Raw genomic sequence first — 14,432 nt, 5'->3', positions numbered from 1 at the left:
CGTTCCTCTCACAAACCAATGACGTAGCAATCAATACCTGCTCACAAGAGAAGATAACTCTGCAATATGCAAAGACAGAATACTTTAGATTTTTTTGTAAGAGGCAGCTGATGTGGGAACCCCCCTGCAAAATTGGGGATTTGCTTTAGCGACCAAAATGAATCTGCTACACCCATTGAAAGATCTTGGATTATATTTCTTTCTACACTGTAATTCTCATTACCTTTTATTTACTAACGCCTTGCTTGATAACACCTCACTTTTGTCTTTAATGTTGAACGTTCGTTCGCCCAGGTGAGGAAGGCAATGGGTTCTGTCCACAGGCCGGGACATACAAAAGTAATTTAAGATGGTAGTTGTTATTCCCTGCTTAACGTTCAGCATTAAGGGTAATGACAACAACTGGTACACCCGTTGTCAGTATAATGTGACCAGGCGGCATGCTGTGCTGGGTGCCTTCGGCATGGTATTTCAGCGAGATAACACTATAAAGTTGGCTTAGATCCGCACTTTCACAAGGAGGCAAGTACACCAATATACCCTGTCTCTGACGCACATGGAGGCACGTCCTTAAATGACCTTAGCTGTTAACAGGACGTTAAACAAAACAAAACCAAACCAGACCTATAGTTGAGATTCCGATTTTAGTTGGTTCAAGTTGTCTCTCCTTTTATTTTGGGATCTCTTTGGTCCAAGTATTGTGTTTTCGTCTGGAATAACTGTCAACCTTTGGAAATCTGTTATCTGGTCATAACCAAATGTTGACTCTAGCATATTATATGTATCCTACACAACACATTTTATCCTGTGTACTAAACAGTGTTAAACCGTAATCTGCCTTAGCTTGTGGTACTGCGTTGAAATGTCTAAAATATGAGACAAACTCTATGTATAGAAGATATGTCCCAGACATATTCTATGTGAAATAGGATATAAGATATGCCCCAGACAAACTCTATGAATAGAAGATATGTCCCAGACATTCTCTATGTATAGAAGATATGCACCAGACAAACTCTATGTATAGAAGTTATGCCCCAGACATACTCTATGGATAGAAGATATGCCCCAGACAACTTCTATGTATAGAAGATATGCTCCAGACATACTCTATGTATAGAATATATGCCCCAGACATACTCTATGTATCGAAGATATGCCCCAGACAAACTCTAGGTATAGAAGATATGCCCCAGACAAATTCTATGTATAGAAGATATGCTCCAGACATACTCTATGTATAGAAGTTATGCCCCAGACAAACTCTATGTATACAAGATATGTCCCAGACATACTCTATGTATAGAATATATGCCCCAGACATACTCTATGGATAGAAGATATGCCCCAGACAAATTCTATGTATAGAAGATATGCTCCAGACATACTCTATGTATAGAAGTTATGCCCCAGACATACTCTATGGATAGAAGATATGCCCCAGACAAACTCTAGGTATAGAAGATATGCCCCAGAAAAACTCTATGTATAGAAGATATGCACCAGACATATTCTATGTGAAATAGTATTTAAGATATGCCCCAGACAAACTCTAGGTATAGAAGATATGCCCCAGACATCCTCTATGTTTAGAAGTTGTTCCCCAGACAAACGCTATGTATAGAAGATATGCCCCGGACATACTCTATGTATAGAAGTTATGCCCCAGACATACTCTATGGATAGAAGATATGCCCCAGACAAACTCTAGGTATAGAAGATATGCCCCAGACATCCTCTATGTTTAGAAGTTGTTCCCCAGACAAACGCTATGTATAGAAGATATGCCCCGGACATACTCTATGTATAGAAGATATGTCCCAGAAATACTCTATGTATAGAAGATATGCTCCAGACATACTCTATGTATAGAATATATGCCCCAGACATACTCTATGTATCGAAGATATGCCCCAGACAAACTCTATGAATAGAAGATATGTCCCAGACATTCTCTATGTATAGAAGATATGCACCAGACAAACTCTATGTATAGAGGATAGGCCCCAGACATACTCTATGTATCGAAGATATGCCCCAGACAAACTCTATGAATAGAAGATATGTCCCAGACATTCTCTATGTATAGAAGATATGTCCCAGGCATATTCTATGTGAAATAGTATTTAAGATATGCCCCAGACAAACTCTATGAATAGAAGATATGCCCCAGACAAATTCTATGAATAGAAGATATGCCCCAGACAAATTCTATGAATAGAAGATATGCCCCAGACAAATTCTATGAATAGAAGATATGCCCCAGACAACTTCTATGTATAGAAGATATGCCCCAGACAAACTCTATGAAGCAGAGGGATGGACAGAGAGACGGAGTGCAAACCTAGTCCCCCAGGGGAACAGATGGGGGATTTAAATGCAGAATTAATTTTTGGGTTACAAGATATATACAGGGGATTTATGAAAGTACACACATTTTTGGGAACGGAATACTGTATAATCCCCCAAAATAATCTTGGTTATTCCTTAATAAAACAAACAACAAACAACAGTTTAAATAAAATATCGTAAAGAAAAATCACTTTATTCTTCCATCTGTATTTCTGGTTTTATATAACATATACAATTCATATTTATAGATTAGACAGTGAAATCTGTCTAATCTGACAACCTGAAATCACATTTATAGATTAGACAGTCAAATCTGTCTAATCTGACAACCTGAAATCACATTTATACATTAGACAGTGAAATCTGTCTAATCTGACGACCTGAAATCACATTTATAGATTAGACAGTGAAATCTGTATAATCTGACAACCTGAAATCACATTTATAGATTAGACAGTGAAACCTGTCTAATCTGACAACCTGAAATCACATTGATATATTAGACAGTGAAATCTGTCTAATCTGACAACCTGAAATCAGATTTATAAAATAGACAATGAAATCTGTCTAATCTGACAACCTGAAATCAGATTTATAAAATAGACAATGAAATCTGTCTAATCTGACAACCTGAAATCAGATTTATAAAATAGACAATGAAATCTGTCTAATCTGACAACCTGAACTCACATTTATAGATTAGACAGTGAAATCTGTATAATCTGACAACCTGAAATCACATTTATAGATTAGGCAGTGAAATCTGTCTAATCTGACAACCCGAAATCACATTTATAGATTAGACAGTGAAACCTGTCTAATCTGACAACCTGAAATCACATTTATAGATTAGACAGTGAAATCTGTATAATCTGACAACCTGAAATCACATTTATAAATTAGACAGTGAAATCTGTCTAATCTGACAACCCGAAATCACATTTATAGATTAGACAGTGAAACCTGTCTAATCTGACAACCTGAAATCACATTTATAAATTAGACAGTGAAATCTGTCTAATCTGACGACCTGAAATCACATTTATAGATTAGACAGTCAAATCTGTCTAATCTGACAACCTGAAATCAGATTTATAAAATAGACAATGAAATCTGTCTAATCTGACAACCTGAAATCACATTTATAGATTAGACAGTCAAATCTGTCTAATCTGACAACCTGAAATCAGATTTATAAAATAGACAATGAAATCTGTCTAATCTGACAACCTGAAATCACATTTATAGATTAGGCAGTGAAATCTGTCTAATCTGACAACCCGAAATCACATTTATAGATTAGACAGTGAAACCTGTCTAATCTGACAACCTGAAATCACATTTATAGATTAGACAGTGAAAAGGGAAGAACACAACTTGTCCATTTTGAAACTTTTCAATATTCCAGATAAAATCAAGAACTTTAAAATTGTTTTAAAATAAAAAAAAATCTGAAAAGATAAGAATCACATCACTGCATTGTATGTCAACACGACAACTGTTCAAATGTTGATGCAAATTATGTTATAAATGAAAATAAAATTGTTATTGTTTCTTAAATTCATTGTTTTGTCAGTTGTGTCTCGGTGTCTGAATGAATTATATATAATAAATAAATATAAGACCGATACACTGTTCCATAATTTATGTCAATATAAACAAAAAATATCACAGTCATTTCTATAAAAATGTAAAAAACAGTTTGATATAAACTCAGTATCATTTGGACGGAACTCACTATATCCCTTATAAATAACAGGATATGTAGCATTTTAATTTATTTGTTGAATGAGTCATCAAATTGTTTTCCGAAAGCTTTTGCAAGGTTAGACACCAACTTTTTTTACTAAGTATTCCACAAGTTATATAGATTATTTATTAGTCCTTTGTCAATGTACCGGGTAACTAGTCCAAGATTTCCTGATCGGGAAACAATGTGATCTACAGCATGGAACATCAAAAGTTATCGACTGTAGGGTACTAAAAATAACTACTGCCATAAAAAAATGGTGAAGTTTTAGGAATTTTGTTTTGATAATTATCATGCAATATACCTTAATTATGGTAAGCAGTTTTTATAAAAGATTTAAAAAAAAGGAAAATCCTAATTCATGATCATATTTTTCACAAGTCCAAAGGACTAGCTAGGAAAGGTGATTCATTAGTCCTTGCTGAAATCTACTAGTCCAGGACTAGCGGATTAGTGTTAGTGTCGACCCCTGTTTTGAGAATAGCTAAATGGTAAGTTTTACTACAAATCAAGTAATGAAAACTCACTTTTTATACTCTCACAAACTTTAAACATCCATATTTATAGAGGCAGAATACCTTTTTGAATATCATTTCAGGTTATTATTATGATTTTTATTGATTGAAAATACAGTACTTCATAATAAGCTTGATTCATCTTACTACATTTTTCTTAACTTATAACTTGATTCTTTTTTACCTCTTTCAAATCCAACAGTACAAGTTGCCTCCCTTCCCAAAAGGTATCATGCTCATCTTTTGCTTTCAGAAATATAAGAAGAAAATAGAAGTAAATATATGAACAAAATTCTCATCTAATGTTTACAGAAAATAATTAAATATCCCATTGAATGTTTTTAGAAATATATTGATAATTTCTCAAGAAAAAAATTCAGTGGCCATAATATAAAGCGACAAAATTGCTATGGATAACCTGTTCCAAAGGGAAGCAACTCTCACTGTTGGAAGAAATATCTTTCCTTCATATTAACTCATTCCGCCCTGAAATTTCATAATGAACTATTCCAACCTTTGAATTGGAAGAGTTTAAATGTTTCTCCAGGGGTGAATGAGTTAAGGGAATAGGATAAGCACTGTATGTAGCTTTAAATATTATATTCAAGCGTAATATATATCTCGAGTAACAACTGTTGTTCGTACAGGATTGATAGCACAGAATTGTTTTCCAAAGTCTTTAGTTTTTAGTCAAATTTTAGTAAAATCACAAAGCGAGCGGCGGTTTATCTTCACTGCATAAAACCTCTTCAAACACATCCTCCATTTTCTGTAAAGTGTCTGCCATGATCAGTGTAGTCTGTAATAAATAAAAAAAGTACATGAAGAGGTGGTCATGGGGGATATTACCTGTGTTCAGAATTAAAAACATCAATAAAATGTTTGTATGTACACCCCAAGGCAAAAATAACAATTTTGAATGGCATCTTTCAATTAAGCTCATCTCAGATGAAATCATAAGTCTGAAGATCTTAGAAAATAAGAATAGTTTAGAAAATTCACTGGATCTTAGAAAATAAGAATAGTTTAGAAAATTCACTGGTGAAAAATGCTGAGTTTTAGGGTCCAAAATCGGGAGTCTCCCTCCAAAACAGGGAGGGGTTGGCAAGTATGTTAAGGAAGACCGAGCCGTACACTACCTTGATTGATTGTTTGGTGAGAAAAACAAGGCATTAGTACTATACTGTGCCAGACTATACAAAGATTTCAACGAGAGCAGGTGAACAGTGTTACCTGTGTATAAAGTTTCTCCTTATATTTGCGATACAGCACAGGGTCAGCGTCAGGTATAGGACTATGAGGTGTACTGGTGGGGGTGGTCATCGTCCGCTCACGACTCTCTGCCATCATAGAGCCCGGCCCTGGCGTGGCGGACGGACCCCTGCTTGGGGTCTTCTTTTGTGGGGGTTGTGGGGTCTTTCCTTTAGGTTCTGCCTTGGCAGCCTGAGAAAGGCAAAATGTACATAATGTCATTTCAAAGTGTACCCTTCATTTCTTGATTTCTCAATCTTTAATATTGTGTTGGAGATATTTAAATACATTTCACAACTACTTACACACCTAAAGTAAATTAGTTACATTATCCTTGACCTCTTTGCACTTGGCCCCCTTACCTATATTTACCATTGATCCCTGAGCCCTTTGCCCTTGGCCCCCTTACCTCTTTACCATTGATCCCTGACCCCTTTGGCCCCTTACCTCTTTACCATAGATGCCTGACCCCTTGGCCCCCTTACCTCTTTACCATTGATCCCTGACCCCTTTGGCCTTGATCTCTGAGATCCTTGACCCCCTTACCTCTTTACCGTTGATCTCTGACCCCTTGGCCCCCTTACCTCTTTACCATTGATCCCTAACCCCTTTGGTCTTGATCCCTGAGATCCTTGACCCCCTTACCTCTTTACCATTGATCCCTGACCCCTTTGCCATTGGTCCCCTTACCTCTTTACCGTTGATCCCTGACCCCTTGGCCCCCTTACCTCTTTACCATTGATCCCTGACCCCTTTGCCCTTGGCCCCCTTACCTCTTTACCATAGATGCCTGACCCCTTGGCCCCCTTACCTCTTTACCATTGATCCCTGACCCCTTTGCCCTTGGCCCCCTTACCTCTTTACCATAGATGCCTGACCCCTTGGCCCCCTTACCTCTTTACCATTGATCCCTGACCCCTTTGCCCCCTTACCTCTTTACCATAGATGCCTGACCCCTTGGCCCCCTTACCTCTTTACCATTAATCCCTGACCCCTTTGGCCTTGATCTCTGAGATCCTTGACCACCTTACCTCTTTACCGTTGATCTCTGACCCATTGGCCCCCTTACCTCTTTACCATTGATCCCTAACCCCTTTGGTCTTGATCCCTGAGATCCTTGACCCCCTTACCTCTTTACCATTGATCCCTGACCCCTTTGCCATTGGTCCCCTTACCTCTTTACCGTTGATCCCTGACCCCTTTGCCCCATTACCTCTTTACCATAGATGCCTGACCCCTTGGCCCCCTTACATCTTTACCATTGGTCCCTTACCTCTTTGCCATTGGCCCCTTACCTCTTTCCCTTTGGCCCCTTACCTCTTTGCCATTGGCCCCTTACCTCTTTTCCCTTGGCCCCTTTCTCATCCTTTTTGGCTGGTGCTTTGCCTCCCTTCTCTGGTGGAGCCTTTACCTTGTTTTCTGCCTTGGACTTGCTCCTGGAGTCGCCTACAATATGTCAATCAGAGGTCTCTTTACACTGTTAAAACATGTTTTAAGAAACAGTAGGACCTTGAAGAAATTAGTTTGCCATAAACATTTTTTGTTTTAGAATGTGATGAGTTGTGGTGTAACGATACATCGTACTATCGATATATTGGGATTGTACACCTCTCGGTTTGATTTATCAATGACAACTTCGTAAACTAGATAACAATCGTCGATGGTATGCTTAATAATCGATAGTTTCAAAACTGCTAAAAGTTGCAGTTTTCTAATCACACCGTGCGATTACGAGTACTGATAATTCAGTCGTTATCATTAAGGCGCCCTCGACAGGTGGAGTCGAGCGCGCTGGTCACTATCACATATTAGTCTCAGTCGTGTGTTTGCTTTAATTGCATAAATGTTACAGTATACTTTATTCTCAGTGTTGTTGGAATGTTTGATAAACATGCTAGCAGACGGCATGGCGACTAACATATTGAAGACAAAAAAAATGACCTTATACCAATAGTTGCAATACTACCGTGGTAGTATACCACAATCCTAAAACTATACCAATAGTGTCTTCCCCTACAGTAAGTCCGTCTTTGCGTATTGCAGAGTTATCTTCTCCTGTGAGCAGGTATTGATTGTTACGTCATTGGTTCGTGTGAGAAAATTACGTCGTTTTCTCAAATATTGATGCCGTTACTCTCACAAACAAATGACGTAACAACCAATCCCTGCTCACAAGAGAAGATAACTCTGCAATACGAAAAGACGGAATAGTCACCCCTAGTGATGAGACACGCCCTTGTTAAAGCAACACAAATAGGACAAGAATGTAGAGAGTGTGTTTGAACTCTAGAAGTGGTTCCCCAACGATTGTTCAATGATTAACACACTGGCATAAAAAGAGACCTACATTGATCCCTGTTAGCATGGATCACGTGGACACCTTGCTGAGCAGATCAAACACATACAGCTCCATGCATTTGTATCATTTTAACAATGTATAGATAGCTAATAGATTATGTTCATGCTATATGCCTCCCAAGAACATACATGCCAGAATTCTTGGAGACCAATCTGTGAGTTTTACAATCATTTTTAGGGAATTGAGGTGAAAATAAGGGAGGTTTTCTTTGCAGCGTTTTTCACGGCAAAAAGACTATCTTACTCAACTAAATTAATGAAATAAAGCACAAAATCTTTATAAGTAAGGAACTTTGTTTTGACTTTGGTAGATTTTTTTGTATAAATTATATGATTATATCTATTTAATAGCACAAAGTTAACAAAACAAAATAGCACATAGTTGAGATATACTGAAGAAGCTGATTTAACTTTAAATTTCGAAATTTAGTTGGACAGGCCGCTATTCACAGCAGCCACAGTACTACTAATGTTCAGTTTAAACTTTGAACTATGTATTTGTATGGGTTTGTAAAAATAAGGATAATAGTTGTCTATGTTCATTTACCTTTGAACTTCTTGATAATGTAACAGAATGAAGAACACAACACGCGAGATTTTCCTTACAAGTCGGCCTAATGTCAGAGAGCCAAGAACACAACACAGGAGAGTATTTGTATGGGTTTGTAAAAATAAGGATAATAGTTGTCTATGTTCATTTACCTTTGACCTTCTTGATAATGTAACAGAATGAAGAACACAACACGCAAGATTTTCCTTACAAGTCGGCCTAATAGTTGTCTATGTTCATTTACCTTTGACCTTCTTGATAATGTAACAGAATGAAGAACACAACACAGCAGATTTTCCTTACAAGGCGGCCTAATGTCAGAGAGCCAGGAACACAACACAGGAGATTTCCCTTACAAGGTTGAGATATACTGAAGAAGCTGATTTAACTTTAAATTTCGAAATTTAGTTGGACCGGCCGCTATTCACAGCAGCCACAGTACTACTAATGTTCAGATTAAACTTTGATCTATGTATTTGTATGGGTTTGTAAAAATAAGGATAATAGTTGTATATGTTCATTTACCTTTGAACTTCTTGATAATGTAACAGAATGAAGAACACAACACAGCAGATTTTCCTTACAAGTAGGCCTAATGTCAGAGAGCCAAGATCACAACACAGGAGATTTCCCTTACAAGTCGGCCTATTGTCAGCGAGCCAAGAACACAACACAGCAGATTTCCTTACAAGTCGGCCTAATGTCGGAGAGCCAAGAACACAACACAGGAGCTTTTCCTTACAAGTCGGCCTAATGTCGGAGAGCCAAGAACACAACACAGGAGATATCCCTTACAAGTCGGCCTAATGTAAGAGAGCCAATTAAGAACACAACACAGGAGATTTCCTTACAAGTCGGCCTAATGTCGGAGAGCCAAGAACACAACACAGGAGCTTTTCCTTACAAGTCGGCCTAATGTCGGAGAGCCAAGAACACAACACAGGAGCTTTTCCTTACAAGTCGGCCTAATGTCGGAGAGCCAAGAACACAACACAGGAAATTTACCTTACAAGTCGGCCTAATGTCATAGAGCCAAGAACACAACACAGGAGCTTTTCCTTACAAGTCGGCCTAATGTCGGAGAGCCAAGAACACAACACAGGAAATTTCCCTTACAAGTCGGCCTAATGTCAGTGAGCCAAGAACACAACACAACAGATTTCCCTTACAAGTCGGCCTATTGTCAGCGAGCCAAGAACACAACACAGGAGCTTTTCCTTACAAGTCGGCCTAATAGTTGTCTATGTTCATTTACCTTTGACCTTCTTGATAATGTAACAGAATGAAGAACACAACACGCAAGATTTTCCTTACAAGTCGGCCTACTGTCAGAGAGACAAGAACACAACACAGCAGATTTTCCTTACAAGGCGGCCTAATGTCAGAGAGCCAATTAAGAACACAACACAGGAGAGTTCCCTTACAAGTCGGCCTAATGTAAGAGAGCCAATTAAGAACACAACACAGGAGAGTTCCCTTACAAGTCGGCCTAATGTCATAGAGCCAAGAACACAACACAGGAAATTTACCTTACAAGTCGGCCTAATGTCATAGAGCCAAGAACACAACACAGGAAATTTACCTTACAAGTCGGCCTAATGTCATAGAGCCAAGAACACAACACAGGAGCTTTTCCTTACAAGTCGGCCTAATAGTTGTCTATGTTCATTTACCTTTGACCTTCTTGATAATGTAACAGAATGAAGAACACAACACGCAAGATTTTCCTTACAAGTCGGCCTAATAGTTGTCTATGTTCATTTACCTTTGACCTTCTTGATAATGTAACAGAATGAAGAACACAACACAGCAGATTTTCCTTACAAATCGGCCTAATGTCAGAGAGCCAAGACCACAACACAGGAGATTTTCCTTAGAAGTCGGCCTAATGTCAGAGAGCGAAGAACACAACACAGGAGATTTTCCCCTACAAGTCGGCCTAATGTCAGAGGGCCAAGAACACAACACAGGAGATATCCCTTACAAGTCGGCCTAATGTAAGAGAGCCAATTAAGAACACAACACAGGAGATATCCCTTACAAGTCGGCCTAATGTCAGCGAGCCAAGAACACAACACAGGAGATTTTCCCTTACAAGTCGGCCTAATGTCAGCTAGCTACACAAGCAACATGACACAAACCCATATTCTTATGGCAATTTCGATAATACTTTTCAACTCTTCATGCATCCAGATAAAATTAAGTACTTTGAATATGAATGTATCCTTAAAGTTCACATATCAAGGGCAACAACTCTACAATAACAAAAGAGGAAAGAACTACTAGTCTACAATATTTATACAATGAAACCCCACTTATTCAAACTTGTATTATTTGAATATCCCTCTTTGTTGAATAATTAACTTGGTCCCAACTGTGTTCTTATACATGTATATTATTTAGTGTTGAGATTTCAACATCGATGATCGGATATAATCGGTTAGTGTCAATTGATCGATTTTCGATAATTAATCGGTTAGCCTACCGTTACATAATCCTTTAAAAAATTATTACTTTTTTCTTAACAATGGCTTTTCCTTTTATTAATACAACCAATGAAATTTCAACTTTTCTGCGTAGTTTCGTATCTTTTTTTTTATCATACCATTTCAACGAAACAATCTTTATTGATGAACAGTTATCATTTATATTTTTTGCAATTAATTATGTTAAAATACCATGATTGGTAAGAAGTTATAGTTAAGAGTAAAATGACATAGAACTCCCATTCTCTCTTGAAAATGAAAATGAAAGTAGAACTCGCACTTCCAGTTTCATCGATGTTGAAATCTCATAATCGATTGTCGGGAATCGGTTGCCTTTCCGATTAGATATCGATTATAAATCGATCATCGGGACAACACTAATATTGCTGTACTTGTAAAGTAACCGACTGCTTTAGCATTGAATAATCTCCGACTGCTTTAGCATTGAATATCCTGTGTTCCTTGAACTCTGATTTATCTCCGACTGCTTTAGTATTGAATATCCTGTGTTCCTTGAACTCTGATTTATCTCCGAATGCTTTAGTATTGAATATCCTGTGTTCCTTGACCTCTGATTTATCTCCGCCTGCTTTAGTATCTATCCAATCATTTTGTTGAACACTTAGTCACATCTTGGCATCACACCAAATGCGTGTCGAACACATTCCCGAGGGGCACAGACTGACGTCTATGCTCATTGGGTGTATACAGGTGTGCGCGGGACGCCAGATAGTTAAAGGATTAAAGGCAGTATCGTTAAGTACCTGTACTATCACCATGTAACAAACTAACAGTTGAATTAACGAAGAGTAGGAATAATTGTTATTTACCGACAAAGTTTCACATTAATGCCTATGGTTTATTTAGCAAGGTTGTTCTTGCTTAAAACCTGATATTCAGCATGACAATATTAACTTTATATAATTAAGTGGAAATCACATATCTGATTATCGAACATCTTTAAAGATTTAAAGATATTCCAACTTGAATACTATTTGATTTTTAAAATTTTAAAATTTTGTTAGCAATCATCATGATTATGCAGATTTAACATTTTCTGCATTTCAGATATACCGAACAGTTCCTCTCCTCTTTTTGATATTTCCGAAAAATTAACATACTGCAATAGATGAATACTTAATACAATGCCTAAACAGTAGGTACGTTTGTTCAATTCCTATTCTAAATAACAATGGCTACATATTTTCATTGTCATTTTTATATCTTATTAGATACTGTCATCTTTATTATATTTATTTTTTACTTCAATTATATCATCCACTATCTGTGAAACTAGAAGAGGTTCTGCTGCCTGCCGTCCCACCTAAAGGAAACAGGACAACATCTAACTAGCCTCAGATCCGTCAAGTTCCACATGCTCTTGGATCGCTTGATCTGGACCCATGAGGTCGAGTCAGCAGGGTTTTACTGTACGCTGGAAACCGTGAAATTTTCACCACTTTAAACTTTTGGGTTCTATGAGCATTAAAATAAATTCTTAAAATAAGAATTACATCCACTCTCACATTAACCAAACTCAGTATTTCTTCCACTTCTGAATTTCCTCTATGGTTCCCGTCGAAAGGGATAAAAAATACACCAGATTGATTGTACGCTGACCAAGGGAGACAATTCTACTGCAACTGTCATTGAAAGAATCATGCTACAAATTTACAAGAAAACAGATTTCTTCTACTTTAAAGGAAAAATTGAATACCCAACTACAGATCTCAGAAAGAAACATATGCTCTGTGAAAATTATATTCAGGGGTTCTGCTGCAAAGTGAATGCACCCAAGGAAGAAAACACAACACAGTCAGAGAGGGGAGATAACTACTGTCATGCACTCCTACAACCCGGTACCTTCATTTGGATGTGTGACGTGAGGAGGTGTCCTGTCAGTGAGAGCTGTAGAGGTGCAATATGATGTTAGACAATAAAACACAACATAGTTATACTTTCTGCATGATAATTTATATGTATGTATTACATATGGTGACAGTGCTCTTTATGTATATATATTTGGTACTTAATTTTGGCCATATTCTCAATGATATTAAGAAATTTGTCATTCCATTTGGTAAAAACAAAAACACCCTTAATCGGAAAAAGGTGAATTCCCTTTTTTTTTTTTTTTTTTCAAGAATCACTTCCAAAAATTAAACATTCTTCAAAACGTTGAGAAAAAAAAGAGAAATAGGATTAAGACATTGCGCTATTGAGCTAAGAAGATACTTTATACTGTATACCGGGACAATTTTGCAGCAGTTTAGATTACGCCTTTTCTTGCCCTCCGTAATGACGGCAGTGTTTTAAGAAAAGAATTTGTTTTAGCAAATGTTGTTATGGTCCTATAACACACATTGCTATTGATGACAAATTTAATGAAGCCCCGCCTGGCAGGGATGTGTGTTATATATAGGACCATAATAATATCTATAACTTGACTTGGCAAAAGTTTCCCGGTATAAGTATTATATATATATTGTATGATATATGTTGTTTTGGTGCTGAAGGAATAATATGTGTAAAATATCCAGCCTTCTTGATCTGTCAACCTTCTCCTAACTACAGATTTGAATACTCAAGTAAAAAAATATCCAGCGTTCAGTTACCTCCTAGTCAACCATCCCCTTATTTTAGGTTTCCTCATCTGGTGTAGCTCCCCATCTTAATAACAGTTGAGACTAACCAGCCCCCTTTAATCGACCCCTCCCCCCCCCCCCCCCCCCCAAAAAAAAAAAAGCTGAGGCCTTATAGGACTCACACAACTAAATCAGCCAATCAGCAAGTGTTTCATATGTTTGTAGTTCCTATCTAAAATATGTTCCGGCTAATTGCTGGGCCACTGAATGAGTTTAATAAGGAACTGATGACAGATTTTTAGATAAATGAAATGTTCAGGTATTTAACTTTTGAAAAATGTATACTTTACACAGGGGCAAAATGTCTAGGGGCGTTTCTGTTTTGAGTCACCGGTTTGGTTTGTAAACTTCCGGTTGTCAACTTCTTGATGCTGTGACACTCAAATATGCCACTAAACCTGCCAAAAAAGTAATTTTGTAGCCTTTGCAAGGTATGTATTTATGAATCTAGACAGTTGTCACTGGTTTTAAACTTCAAATATTAAAGTTATTAGCTAAAATGTTTGGTAATAACATAAAGTAAAT

At 37.3% G+C, this 14,432-nt stretch overlaps 1 protein-coding gene across 5 annotated transcripts in view; it reads right to left on the bottom strand.

Moving 5' to 3' along the window:
• Nucleotides 1-3,026: 3,026 nt before the first annotated feature.
• LOC110446098 (MYCBP-associated protein-like) overlaps nt 3,027-14,432 on the bottom strand; it is a 55,821-nt gene continuing 44,415 nt past the window's right edge. For 4 of the 5 annotated variants that reach the window (XM_021491066.1, XM_021491068.1, XM_021491065.1 and 1 more), the window contains 4 exons: nt 13,126-13,170; nt 7,208-7,314; nt 5,851-6,060; nt 3,027-5,416 (listed from right to left, as the gene is read on the bottom strand). In XM_021491066.1, coding sequence (XP_021346741.1) covers nt 5,324-5,416; nt 5,851-6,060; nt 7,208-7,314; nt 13,126-13,170 — 455 coding nt within the window. In that variant the 3' untranslated portion in view covers nt 3,027-5,323. The remainder of the gene's footprint in view (nt 5,417-5,850; nt 6,061-7,207; nt 7,315-13,125; nt 13,171-14,432) is intronic. The other variant, XM_021491067.1, reaches the window with a different exon arrangement.

The sequence above is a fragment of the Mizuhopecten yessoensis genome, unplaced genomic scaffold (genome assembly GCF_002113885.1).
Source record: "Mizuhopecten yessoensis strain PY_sf001 unplaced genomic scaffold, ASM211388v2 scaffold2515, whole genome shotgun sequence".
Classification (NCBI taxonomy): domain Eukaryota; kingdom Metazoa; phylum Mollusca; class Bivalvia; order Pectinida; family Pectinidae; genus Mizuhopecten; species Mizuhopecten yessoensis.
The sequence above is the reverse complement of the archived record's forward strand: the minus strand, read 5'-3'. Positions and strand labels throughout refer to the sequence as shown.